General features: G+C 30.2%; 1 protein-coding gene across 1 annotated transcript in view; it reads right to left on the minus strand.

Annotated features, from left to right (window-relative positions):
- SP2353 (EGF like, fibronectin type III and laminin G domains protein pikachurin) overlaps window positions 1-14,378 on the minus strand; it is a 219,755-nt gene that overhangs the window by 44,184 nt on the left and 161,193 nt on the right. The window contains exons 4-5 of the mRNA XM_085807274.1: window positions 12,670-12,871; window positions 5,475-5,619 (exon numbers count right to left, since the gene is read on the minus strand). Coding sequence (XP_085663400.1) covers window positions 5,475-5,619; window positions 12,670-12,871 — 347 coding nt within the window. The remainder of the gene's footprint in view (window positions 1-5,474; window positions 5,620-12,669; window positions 12,872-14,378) is intronic.

The raw sequence follows: 14,378 nt of genomic DNA on the forward strand, positions 1-14,378 counted from the left end.
AAGCTTGAAATTTTAACTTTCGTAGATGAAATTAGCTTACAGTTGAAGTATAGTAGAATTCCAAACACTTAGATTAAATGGGACTACAGTCCATCTGAATGCTCCAAAAGTTAACACAACTGGGTTGTTCTTTTTCTGTAGGTAAATACGTGTTTAGTATAATGCAAGAAAGAGAACTTCCTTTATTTTTTTATCGTATTCTTTTCCAACAAGATATACAGTTCAAAATATACAGTTAAAAACTAATATATTTTTCTTTGCGTCATTATACAAATTACGTAAAACGATATACAAAGGGATTTTTTTTACGTAAATCCTAAAACTACTCCTTCCTTTTTTTTGATTTTTAAAGAGAAATTACAGCCTATTTACAGTAAGCAATTGTTTTTCATTAATGTTCCAATCTACGCATTGTAAAGCATTCATTTAAATTAATTTAGCAGCTTCTTAAAATGAATAGCTTATTGGACATATATTAATTAAAACGACGAAAAATAGTAAAAACCCGTGAGTACGTTCACAACAAGCTTAATTTTATTTGTCTAGAAAAATGTCTAGAAATAATCCGGAACATGATTCCCGCCTAATTGTCTTATATTAGGTCTAAATGGCCGAGTTTGTGTCGATTTATGTCTTTCAGATGGATACGTCGCAAAAGTGTCTTCAATAAATTTGAGCAAAAACTTGATACGCGATAATGTTCCATTATTTTTTCTTATATACTATGAATGTATTCAGACACATAATGTCTACGAAATGGAGAAATATCTTTTTGTAGTACTTTTTGAGTCGTTTTCTTGCTGTGGAGTACTCTATGATAATTCCATCGCTCATATCCACTCCACCCATTTTTTTTATTATAATTAATCACTAACTTCGATTTCTTTGTTATTATTTTTCTTTTCTCTGTTTCTATTACATTGTCATTATGTAGAGTACTTACTAAATAAACCTCCCTCTTATCTTTCCATTTCTTTAACATAATATACGCATGACGAGTATACTCGTCAATACACAAAATCGTGTCGCTTCTCCATAACGAGTATACTCGTCAATCACAGTTAACTGATTAAAATTGAACGAATAACTTACTAAGAATCCAGTCATGAAGAAACTGACGACAAGTGAAAAGATATAACTAACTGTATTAGAGAAAACAGAAAAATATTTAACAGTAGCTCGCGAGAATGTTCCTTAACATAAGTGGATGCGAAAAGTACATTTTTATTGATGAATATTACATTAAAATTTGTGAAAATGCGACAGCTAAAACATTTAATTTACTACATGTCACAATTTATATGCCTGACACTGTTGTGAAGGGGGGAAAAAGGTAAGCTGAGACTTCAGATTATTTTGTACATGTACACAAAGTAACTTTGCAGTATTATGCAAGTAGTAGAGCTCTTAATCATTCTAAGTTCTTGAAGTGATTCAAAGAATAACAGGTTTCACTCCCTACTGACAAGGAAAGTCTACCAACTTTAAACTCTCAATACTTTTGAAAAACTATACTTGCTTCTGATAATTTGAAAATATACAGTAGTCTGGGGGAAAAAAACCTTCATAAAATGTTATAGATAAGCATAAAAATATGTAGATCACAACAATATTTGGCGATGCAGCATTAATTGGCGATTTTCAAAAATTTCCAAGTCTTATTTCCCGAGTGCTTTTATTGTACAGTAAAAATATAAAATAATAAACGAATAGATACACGGATATCCTCAATTCGCCTGCATTTGTGCCTGTATGAGTTTCATTCTTTTATATTTTATTTATTAGTAATGGTTAACAGCATATTCATTTTCAGACAGTATTTGTTCACGCTCTTTCCACAATTTAAATACGAGCTAACTTAATAAAGCTACCAAGGAAACTTTTAATGTTTTTGAAATGTGAAAACATCTTTTTGTGGAAGATGTTTCATATAGCAGGTTTGCGTTGGGCAAACAATACATGATTTATTTGTTAATCAATGCGCTGATTATGGATTAAATAGATAAATACGAATGAAGTAGAGAAAAATGATCGAAACTCTTTTACAACAGTTATTATATCTAAGTGAATAGAAGTATCAGACTCAGAATTATAAAAAATTGCAATTTGTGTACCAATTGCAAATTAACTGCCAGAGTTTGCTATTATGTAAACATTTACAATTTACTAATAAGCAGTAGCTATTTATAAGTTACTAATAAGTAAAGCGTACTATTTATACTAAGTTACTAATAAGTAAAGCGTACTATTTATAAATTATTAATAAGTAAAGTACAGTAACTTATACGTTACTAATAAGTAAAGCGTACAAAATATAACATCTTCAAAATGTAAGTACACATTTGGTGAAAAACTGAGATGCAATTACGATAAAACAGCGAAATTATTCGCTTCAGTTAGAATGTTATAAATTGAATAAAACACTAAGCAAAACACAAAAAGAAGATTGCAAACGATTCTGGTGAATTTAAAGTTATACAGTGTTAAAATTATCTAAAATATTTATGCAAATTAACTATAGTTGACGATGCAGGCCTTTTACTTTATAATGCTTCAATAGATTGCCAATTTTGCTAGGAAGTTCAGTTATGGCACTCAAGAATTTCATATTTAATAAATTTTATGGATTCGCTATATAAAATTAGCTGCTAATTTTAATAGATTTCCCTTTTCTTGCGTGCAAAAATTAGCTATATTGTTTTTATACCTGGAATTCAAAATTTGAAGACCTTCTTTATGATTTAATGTACACCGTTATTACAGCACACTGCATAGAACAACAGCATAGAACTGCTGTAGATGCTATATCGCTAGTTCGGGTCAATCATACTCGACACTAAAGGAACGCTTCCTGTTCCAAACTGATAAATTCGTCATTTTGATATACATGCTAATTTCAAAAATAAAATAATTTATGGACATTTCATGTTATACTTTACTATGTGTTCCTTTCATTTTGGAAATTTCATGTTATACTTTACTATGTGTACTTACGCTCCCTGTTCCAAACTGATAAATTCGTCATTTTGATATACATGCTAATTTCAAAAATAAAATAATTTATGGACATTTTATGTTATACTTTACTATGTGTTCCTTTCATTTTGGAAATTTCATGTTATACTTTACTATGTGTACTTACGCTCCTTGTTACGGACTGATAAATTTGTCATTTTGATAATACATGCTAATTTCAAAAATAAAATATTTTATGGAAATTTCATGTCACACTTTACAATGTGTTCCTTTCATTTTGGAAATTTAATGTTACACTTTAATATGTATACTTACGCTCCCTGTTCCGAACTGATAAATTCGTCATTTTGATATACATGCTAATTTCAAAAATAAAATAATTTATGGAAATTTCCTGTTACACTTTGCTATGTGTTTTTACAAGCTGATTAAATTTATCAGTTATTCATTCAGAAGTTTTTAGCTATCCCTAATTTTGGAATTTTTCCCTTAACTTTTGGAAACCAATGCACATGGTTACAGATTGCCAAGTATTCAAGCATTTCAATAACAGAACATTTTCTAAAGCATTAGAAAAGAAAAATTTTAGACTTACCTCTTTATAAAATTTGTATTCAACTCCCTTTATTAGCAACATTACTTAGCATAATTAATAATAGAATGCTACGTACTTCATTACTTTTCATTCCCCATTTTGTCTTAGGTGTAAATAATCAATTTCTGCAGGACAATTATTTCTTTATAAAGTTTTGTTTGTTTTAATTAACAGTTACTGTTTTCTACAGAAGATGAAAGCTTAAAGGACAAGTTCACGGTCAAGGTCACGATTGTTATTGCTATTTGATTTTATGCTAATGTTCTAACGCGATTTTAAAGTTGAGAATCTGCCAGCAGTGCCGTGTTTATGTTCAAGTTTTATTGTACGACTGATGAGTGAATGAATTTTAGCTTACGAGAACTGAAACTCGTTCAGCATCATATAAAAAAAGTTTGGACATCAAATGCACAACAGATTCGCATCTTTGCCGGAAAACATAGTTTTTCGGGTTACTGTTTTATAGTAACTTCGTCACGATCAGCAGCAAATATGTCAGAACGTATATTTTTAACTTGCGTAACTTCACATTAATTAACTCCTTTAGCGCATAGTTAGCCGACGTTAGGCAAGTCCTGTGGTTGTCTACTTATTCTGATAAAGCGCATGCTGAGTTGAATATGCCTATGTGCATTCTCATTAGTTACGTATGAAAATCATACACGAATAACGGTTCGCAATGAAGGAATTTTTGAAATCCATACATGGGTTCACGGTCCACGTTTATGGAGTTTTGAGAAACACACTGGATTCATATCACCGAAAGGATTAAAATTAATTTTATTTATATTTTACTTTTGATTTTATTACTTAAAGCTACGTTTGAATTTATTTTAAGTTCTGTTGAAAGTTCAAAACTTGGTATAGATAGCATAAGTCTAGGTGGAGATGTAAATAATAAATAAATTCACTTATATCGCGTTGTAATGATTATTCTTTTAATACATGATATTGTTATTAACCTGCAATGAGTTGAGTTTTAGTACAAATCGAACATACGAAATAAATCTGATGAGCATATTCTATAAGATTATCATTACAGTTTGAAAGTAGTGTACTTCTTAATACAGTTTAAAAACGGTGAAGTATATTTCTTTTTTAACATTTTACGTTATTTTCCGGTTCTATTCGATATTTGTTTTGAACTAACTAAGAAAAAAGATATTTGTATTTTTGAGCAACAAACTTTCAAAGAAGAAATAAGACAAAAAAATTACAACACATATCATTATTAACTTTTTCAAAGACTAGGTCTAGAATGGAAACAAAAAACTAACCAATATGAAACGTAAATGATTTACATCAAAAGTATGAAAGTAGCTTTCAGAAAAGAACTTAATTGTGAAAGAGTGAAATGTTCACCTAAAAGCCCCCTTAAAAAAAAAAAAAAAAAAAAAAAAAAAAAAAAAAAAATTTGAATGTGCATAGCATAGCAACAATAGTATGGTATATAATTCACGTTTTAAAGTAATCAAAGGTAATATAAATACAGTGTTTTAAAACATAAAAGACAAGAAAACGTTTTCAGTAAATGCAAACTGTTTTTGATCAGAAGTAATTTCCACACAACTTCATTTCTAAAACAAAGGAGTTTTAATGCGGAGCGACCGTGTAAATTTTGACAAGCAAAATATAAGCTTTATTCCAGTTACTAATATAATTTAACAAAATCTATAATAGTTCCCATACACAAGAAATTGTTGTAATAAAATGCCTTTGACAGTATAGTTACCAATTTCATGCTCAAAGTCTAAATAATAAAAAGCAAATTTTCTGAATTTTCAGCTTCATGCAGAACAAGTGCTAATAATATACTCTAATTTTTTTATATATTTGAACAATGGAAAGGAAAATAGGGATATTCAAACACATTATTTACTAAGTTGTTAACATGAAATCTTACCTTTGATCTTCCCTGAACTTGGCTTCCAGTATTAAGCTGCATCCAAGCATCCCACCTGTCTCTGTAGATTGTTAATGTATTCCACGAACGTAAAACAACAGGTTGATCACTGATAAGTATTCCTTCACCCATACCACAATCAAACCTGAACATCACAAGAATTTCAAGTATAAAAATTTTTTAAATGAAATTTAAATAACAAAGATAAATGCTGCAGATCCATTTCTACTTAAGAGAAGCGACTATTAAAAGATGGAACTAAAATAATTCAAGTTACACTTTTGATAAAATTATTTTTATTTATGATCATGAAACAAGTATTGAATGTTCCAAGTATTTCATACTGATCAAAGATGAAAGGGGCGTGAGATCGTAATACAAAGTTTTATGAACCATGACGGGAAAAGTCAGATAATAGAAATTTTGAAGCAAGGATCAGCTAGACTGCCTTATTATCATTGAATGCCCCTAAGCAGTGCAAGATCTTTTTTTATTACAAGAGCGAACTTTTTACATTTCAGTATCATTTTCAGCCGTTTTTCAAATAAGAGAGGAAACCAAGTCTACGATTAAGTAATAAAATTTTAATGAAATAATAGCATATAATTAAACGGGCTATTGCACTTGTAGAAAATTACTTTAATCTTGACATTTCATTACATACTAGAATACTATTTTGAGATTGCTACAGATTTCTCTTTGTCTGTGTATGCTAAATGTTGGAAGTTGCAATTATTTAATAATTACTCACAGTTTGAACAGACTGGCATCTTTTCATTTACTTGCTTTGAAAATGAGTTCTGAATTATCAGTTACATACAGGGAAAATACTTTTTCATTCCCACAAGACATGAAATTCAAACATCAAACATAACTTATTGCCTCGATATTTTAAATTTAAAGATTTACATTTGATGCAGTTGAATTAATTAGAAAACTATGATAAACGATTTCGTATTTCTAAAAAAATTGACTTATTTTTTAGGTAATTAGTACTGAGAACACACACCTTTTTGAATTATTATTTGACTATTAGCTAGCAAAAATTACAATTTAATAAGCAAAGCAGATGTTTTGTCTATTTGTTCCGTATTTTAATTACGAATCCAAACGCTAAAGGAAAACTATTTCCAGAGATACAGAAGTTAACATATAGAAGCGTTATTTGAAGAATAATTATCCATTTGAGAAATAGAAAAAGGATACAGAAGATTTTAATAAAAAATAAAAACGGCTAGGTTATTAAAGAATCTCCGCAGTTTCTTTAAGGTATTTAGAAACATATTCAGTTTGAGAAGACTTTCCAACTTCAGAAAAATCACAGAAAATACTAACGAACATGTGACAAACACATCAAGGAAGGACACTGACAACGTTGTTCGTAGAAATTTCTGTAGGCACTAATCAGACATTTCTTTCCCATCTTGTCTCGCTTTATTCAGCAGTTACGCAAGTAGGCATATTCACCCATAGGCAAAATATACACATCTATTATTATAAAAACGCTTCTGAAATGTCCGCATTAAAAATTAACTGGCCAGGCATAAAAAACCTGATCAAAGGCCCTAGATAATCTGGGTACAACCAGATCATCCTATACCACCTTATAATTCTATTCTTCCCTCACGAAAACAAAGAAAGTGGGTGTTCAGGGCCCCTGAAAGACCTCCCGTGCTCGTAAATTTCAGTGCTCGGTTTTCATACTTTAATATGATTATTTTTTTATGTTTAACTTTAAAAACTCTTCTGATTTCTAAAGTTAGAAAACGGCGAGGAGTACAATAAATCATGTGCGATACTAGTTGCAAAAAAGTGGATGATTTACAGCTTTGAAGCAAATTCTTTGGCGCAGCAGCTTGCTATAGACCTCGGTCGCCTTAAAATTATTTTTGTGTCTCTAGTTATTAAGCCTGAGTATTTTGAGGGCTTTCTCCACATAATCCAGGGACCTAATGCACTGCCTTTCTCCTTTGTCCATTGATCTTGCAACTGAAGAACAAATAAAGTTAATAAACGAAATAAAGCTTTAATGAAGATATAACAAACTTATTTTTATTTAAAACGGGAATGCAAAATGTCCTAAGAATTCTTTCGGAAATTTTAAATTTCTTTTCTATATCTTTAATATCTAACAGTTAATTTCATACTAGATTATGGAGACATACTAGTTTTTTGTGTGTTTAATCCTTGATTTTGGTGATAAGTTATGTCAACTAAATTTAATTTTTATAACCATGACAGCAGTTATAACAATAAACTATCTATTATTAGTTTTTGCATTGAAATTATTTCATAAGCAACTAGCGAAAAGGAAATTTTTCAACTCTGTACACAGTTTTAGAGAGGTTAACTTTGCGCAATTCAAAAATGCTGTTATGCAGTCACTTCATCCCGTTTCATTTAAGTAGACTAAGCTCATACTGATTACTGCCCTTATGCTTCTTTTCGTCAGGTAAACGCTCATTCCAGAGGGTTATGCAAATTTTAAGCAGCATAGGTTTAAATGAGAAGTAAATCATCTAGTGTAACCCATTTAATATAATGTAAAGTTTCAGCAAGCTGCTGTGTCTAGATGACTTTAACTTTGTGTTATGTTATTTTATGCTAATCTCATTAGCAGTAAGGAAATAAAGTGTCAGTTAACTTTCACATTTTGTGCTGCTTCTTGTGTCCACAGTCAGAATTTGGCCGTCACATAGAGAACTTTTAAGGGTGAACAGAGCAGAAATAATTAGTTAGGTAGTTAGTCTTCGTTAAATGTTATAACGTGTCAAACAAAATCATCTGAACATTTCTGAACTTTTCAATCAATTTTTCAGTTAGTCTTCAATCCACATATAACTTCAAATAAAACTGTTCTTAATTTTTAGTCAGTAATCAGGGAAAACTTCTCAAATCTGAACAACACATTTTGAAAGTCAAAACAATCCACAATAAATTTTTATTTGAATTAACAAACTGAGCTAAATTCAGGGTTGAATTTTTATTATACCTTAAAATATTAGGTGAAATTTATTATGCCTCTGAAGACAGATTACTCTTTAAAATTAAATTTAATGATTTACTGTATACATTTTTGTTTAATGCTGTAAGAGACAGAGAATATATTAGAAAATAAAAAAATGGGAAATAATCACAGCCTTTTGAACAGTCCTATGAAACTACAAAAATTATTACTGGTTATTTGCAGGAAAATAGCAAACACAAATAGACACACGTATTATTATACTAATGTACTATTATATAACTTTTTAAAGTTTACATTCTAATTTAAGTAACTGAAGCTATGCATTTTAACTTGTTTAAAAGCTGCTTTTGCAACAATTTAGGGACTTTCGATATTGTAAAAATGTTTTTAGAATATACATGTGATCATACTATAGTAATAAAAATCACTAGATAAAGAATGCTGAGAATTACCCCCAAATTTCTGCAGCACAGAATTACATAAATAATTCAAAGAATAATTATTTGCTACATTTATCACCAATTTTCAACCAGCGAAGAGGAAATCTGCCAGTGGTGAGGGATACTTAAAGCAGTTGCTGAAATACATGCTGATGCTACCTGAAGAGGTTGCGGATGGAAAAATATTCATCGTATGAATTATACAAAAAATTGCGTCATATCACTAATCCCCAAAGTGGGGTCTTATTAAAATGAATGGATCAGCATTTAATCATTTTTATTGCACATGTTAGAACAATAATTCTGTATGCAGCACAGTCATTAGCTAAAAGGGAAAATATCAGACACAAGATAGGAAAACCGCAAAGCAGAAAGATTAACAGTAGAGAAGCCAAACAGCTCTAATGCATATTCTAGTGTTAGAGGATCCGTCGTGATTTCTCTATCCTCACTGTTGGAATAATTCACTATCAGCGTCCCGACCATAGCAATTTAGCTCAGATAAATATTGCTCCGAAACTACCTTTACTAGAATGGATACTGCAAACAACTGACGAGGTACTCACTCAATTTCTAAGGAATAGATATTCCTCATCGCTTCATATACCTCCCAGACCTAAGGCTACAGAAACTAACATAAGGCCTTTTTCCTTGTCACTTACTCCAATCCATCACGAACGTACAGTGGCTATTAGATAAACAACCACGTGCTTTTCACTGAATCGTCATCTGGCATTACACGATAATTCTGTCAAAGATGGTGGAAGAACTCAGTAAAAATGAACTCGTTACGTACCTCATTCAATACATAATCCATCTGAAGATTCGACAGCTGACATACCTGCTTATCCAGCAGTTTCATGGTTCAAAGCCTTCTCGTACTAGGCATTATACATTTAATTTGAAATAATAGCAATTTTTCAGCTCTATAGAATTCACAGTTTCCCACTTACAAACGAAATTAATTTTTTTCCTAATTCTCAGACGATTATGTAGTTCCAATTACAACGATAAAAGGTAAGTTACTCTATATACTTGAATACTTATAAACTATTCTCCGATTTAATTCAAATAATTTTCATATGTTAAGATTTCAGCTCCATACTTCTCTAGTTCAATTCCCCCTTCTCAGATTACATAGTAAAAGCATTGTATTCTTACGGTGAAAAATGTTATTAAGTTATGTTAAGCATTATGTTAAGCAATTCATATATCATAGCATACTAAATTTGTCTTTTTCCTAATTATTTGAAAGCAAATAGTACTGTAACTTAAAACATACGTAACTTACAATGTAAGGATTTAAAGGGATCCTCCCATGTGCTCTTGAGGTGCAACGATTAGCATAAAAAGTTAGTTATTCGGAGATCCTGTTTTCCACTCTGTATGAAAGCACAGCTGATTTTTCAGGATAGCTTTGGCCTGAAACTCTTTGTCTCTAAATCTCGAGCCCGAAGTGAAACTAGTGGATTATGAATTATCATCAACTTTGAACAATCTAACGAGAGTCGTTACTTTCTATATATTACCTTAAGACAAAAGGAAAAAATTTAAGGAAGAAAATGCATTGTGGTGACAGAACGATTAGCATATAAGGTGGTTATTCAGAGATCCCGCGTACGGCTTTGAGCAAAGACACAGCGAATTTTTCAAAGGAGGCTCAATCCTAAACTCGTCCTGTCTCTATCAATATTTCCACAATGAAATCAAGATTTATAGTAAATTCCTTTAAATGCTAAAAGAAATGTTAAAGTTCATACAGCAAAACGTAAGTGTTAACATTCTGCTTAAAGTGACAAAAAAGGAAAATACGAGCAACTTTCCTGATATTAAAATTTTATTTACAAGAAACTATCATATTTCCCTTGAATAAAAACTCGGACCATTTATTTAATGAAACTCTAAAGATTATATTTTTATTTATTACTTGCAATTTTTACTTTTTATACAGAAGAATAAAGAAAAAATTGCAGAAGAAACGATGACTTGGCGTACCAAGCTTTGTCGACATTATGTTAAGCATTTAAAGCAACTGGCATTGTGTTTCATATAGAATTTCTTTGCAAATAAATTTTGAATGCGGCAAGGAAGGTCTGTTAATCTCGAATTCTCAATATTTATTAATATATTTATATATATTAATCCCTTTCTAAAGACACATAGTGATAAAAGTTAGCTGCCAAAATGTTACTATAACAAATAAAAATATCTAACATATAGAACTATTTATTCCCAACGGTATTTTATTCATTTATACTTTATTTATTAGTTACTGTTGGTAATATATGCGTTTTTACTCAGTATTTGTTCACCCTTTTACATAAGTTCACACAAAATATATATTTAGCGAATCAGAATTAACTTAATCACATTGAAAAGCAAAGAAGAAATTTAAGATTTGAAAAATGCGACCAGAACTTGATAAAGTTCTGAAAATAAACTTATTGCTTAGATTTTGCTTGACCAACGATTCTAGTATGTCAGCAGAAAGTCAGTTACAGGACATATATAAACAAGTGAAAGAATCCTATATACAAATAGAATTATGTCAAATGGCCGTACAGACTTCTATATCTTTCTGGTTTGTTATTTAAATGGTTACAAGTATACAGTCTGATCTAGTATTTATACGTGAAGCTTTATAGTGGAGTTGCCGGGAAGTATTTCTGGTAATGGATGATGATGCATGACATACACACAGAAACACTCGCCTTAAGCATTGGCAAAGTGAGAGTATAACTTAAACCTCAATGAGCATGTTTAAGATGATTAAGATTTAAAAATTTCATAACTCCAATCGTCTCCTAAGAAAATTCAAGAGGCAAAACATGTGCGTAATAAGCGGAATTTCTGCTCATTAAATATTTTCAAAGTTCATATATAAAAAAGCAAAAAATCGTTGAAAGTTGTATGTTGAATGCCATGCATCGCTGAAAGGGTAATCCTGTATCGTATTAAAATTTTAATTTGAATTCGTATACTTTTTGTATGTATAGTTATTTAATCTCTCTCTCTCTTTTTTCATTTCATTAATTAATTTACTTTTTATCACTGCGTTATAAAGCAAGTTAATTTCAAAGTTGTATAATATTTTATTTTGAATTTCATGAACTGTGAGAACACAGATTTTGGGCAAATTTCATGTTTCTCTCTGATAGCTTATGACAGTTTCACCATTTATATTAATTAATTTTCACTCCACCGTATTTAACACTGAAATCTTCGACTCCACTGTGTTTAATACTTTCAATGATAAAATGGGTAAAGAAACATCGTTAAGGGAGAGGAATTTAAGCCCCTGCATACTTTGACCAATATGATTTCGCCTTTATTCACAGTAAGCATAACATGCAAATAATAATATTATCATAAAATTGTAAACTGTTTGGAATTAATTTCACAAAGAGGTGCGACACATTTTAATGAAAAGTGGTCTCCCCTTTTCTTTTTAAGAATCAAAATTTATTCTGTTCTAGAGCATTGATTCGAATATCGTAAGATTCTTGGGGGAGAGGAATTTAAAAAGAAAAATAGGTTTCGCTTTAGTTGAAATTAACGTCAGATCAAAACTCGAATTTTGCAACTGATAAAAACTTAAATTAACGCTAATTTTATATATTTCTATAATTAGAATGCTATACTTTTTATACATGCATTACGAACTAATTATTTATAAACAATAATTTCAATTTATTTCTAAACGTTTAAAGTAAAATACAAGTAAAGAGCAGTGCTTCAAAATAAATAAAACTGATTTAATATAAAAATACTAAATATTTTTACAAACCTGAATTCAATAAAGCCTTTGTTTAATGTAATAGATATAAAATCTCCGTGAAGATCAAATTTCTCACCACTGTATAAAATAAGGCCATCATTAGCTTCAGGCCTGAATTCCAGCGTAACTTGCATTGATTTATGAGCGTCCCTCAGAATTGGAAGAGCAAGATAAGAGCCATCATGGAACCTTGGGTATTTTGCTTCGACAGCTAAGAAAGTAAAATAAATTACATTTAGAATTTGTGCAATACAGTGAAGTGCATGTTGTTAAAATTTAAAAAAAAAATAGAAGCTTTTAATCAAGAATAAAAACAAAATATTACTCAATATTTTTAACAAAATATTCTGAAGAAAAACTTCTCAGATAAAAAAAAATTATTCAATAATATTATGATGTTTAAAAAAACATCTTGGTACATATTTGAGCGGTATTCGGGTCTGAAAGTGATCTTTTCATGAAGATAAAGATAACATGGTAATCGAAAATATAAACCAAAAGACTCGTTTGGATTTTTGTTGCAAAGTTAAGTTCGCGGAATGCTCTAAGTTTAGTACTTACTGAGAATTCTAAGTTTATTACTTACTGAGAATTCTAAGTTTATTACTTACTGGAAACTCTTAGAGTTTGCAAATTCTTGAATTCAGGTCATTTTCTCCCTTAGATATGGGATCGCCACCTAATTAACGGATTTTCAGTTTCCCTTATTTCATATTTATTTGCAATTTTATACCCCTTTCCTCTTAGCAAATTACTCAAGCCATGCTGTACCATGAATCTCACAAAACGGCAGTTAGGTTAGATTATTTGGATATGCAAAGCACATGAGGGCTATTTGCCTAAAACGACAGTTAGTTAACTGATAGTTACGTAACTAATATCTGGAAAAGAGGAAATAAAACCCATATAGTTTCCTTCAATGCAATTTCATTCGCTATGAAGAAAAGTCGATGAAATTAGAACTGAAATACGAGACATTGAATGATCCCTCCACACGCGAATACTTATATGTTATCAGGATCGCATTCCTCAACTGACATACGAAAAGCCAGGCTTTTTTAACAGCATTTGATTAAATGCAATAAAGAATGTCAGGGATTTCTTACCGTAAAATACGCCAGAATTTCTTACTAAAACTACTAGTCTTTCTCCTTTTTCCAAAGTGGTCTGTTTAACTAAAAATAATTATAACTTGAATCTGAAATCAATTGTTATTAACTTATATTTTAGAGTTTTCTCACATTTTTCCAATATTCAGCAGAAAAACAGACAATTATCTTCTAAGCAGATTAATAGTATGGCCATTCTTTTTATGATTATTTATATTTCCCACGTAAAATAATTTTCACTAAATAATGAATTGCTTGAAACTGCATTTATATATCCCTAATTATTTTGTAATTTATATTCTTATAAAAAATGAGATCTGATTCCCACTGTAGTATCGAATTACACTTAATGTACTATAATCCTTTTTTATACGAATTAGAAAGCTACTGTTTCATTTAAAATGAAATTAAAAGTTAGTCATAACTTTATTCATACTGAGATATCACTGCTTTTATTGACCATAAATGAAATTAGAAAAACTTCATGCAATGAAATCAGTGTTTTAGAGAAGTAGTTTGATGAGCAAAGGATGAGAATTTACTTTGAATTTTCTTAAGCCAGGCATTCAAACATTAAATTAATGAACTTTTCCTATTGAAACGAAAGTC

The sequence above is a fragment of the Stegodyphus dumicola genome, chromosome X1 (assembly GCF_044657685.1).
Source record: "Stegodyphus dumicola isolate Sdum_Otavi_A_Nest chromosome X1, ASM4465768v1".
Taxonomy (NCBI): domain Eukaryota; kingdom Metazoa; phylum Arthropoda; class Arachnida; order Araneae; family Eresidae; genus Stegodyphus; species Stegodyphus dumicola.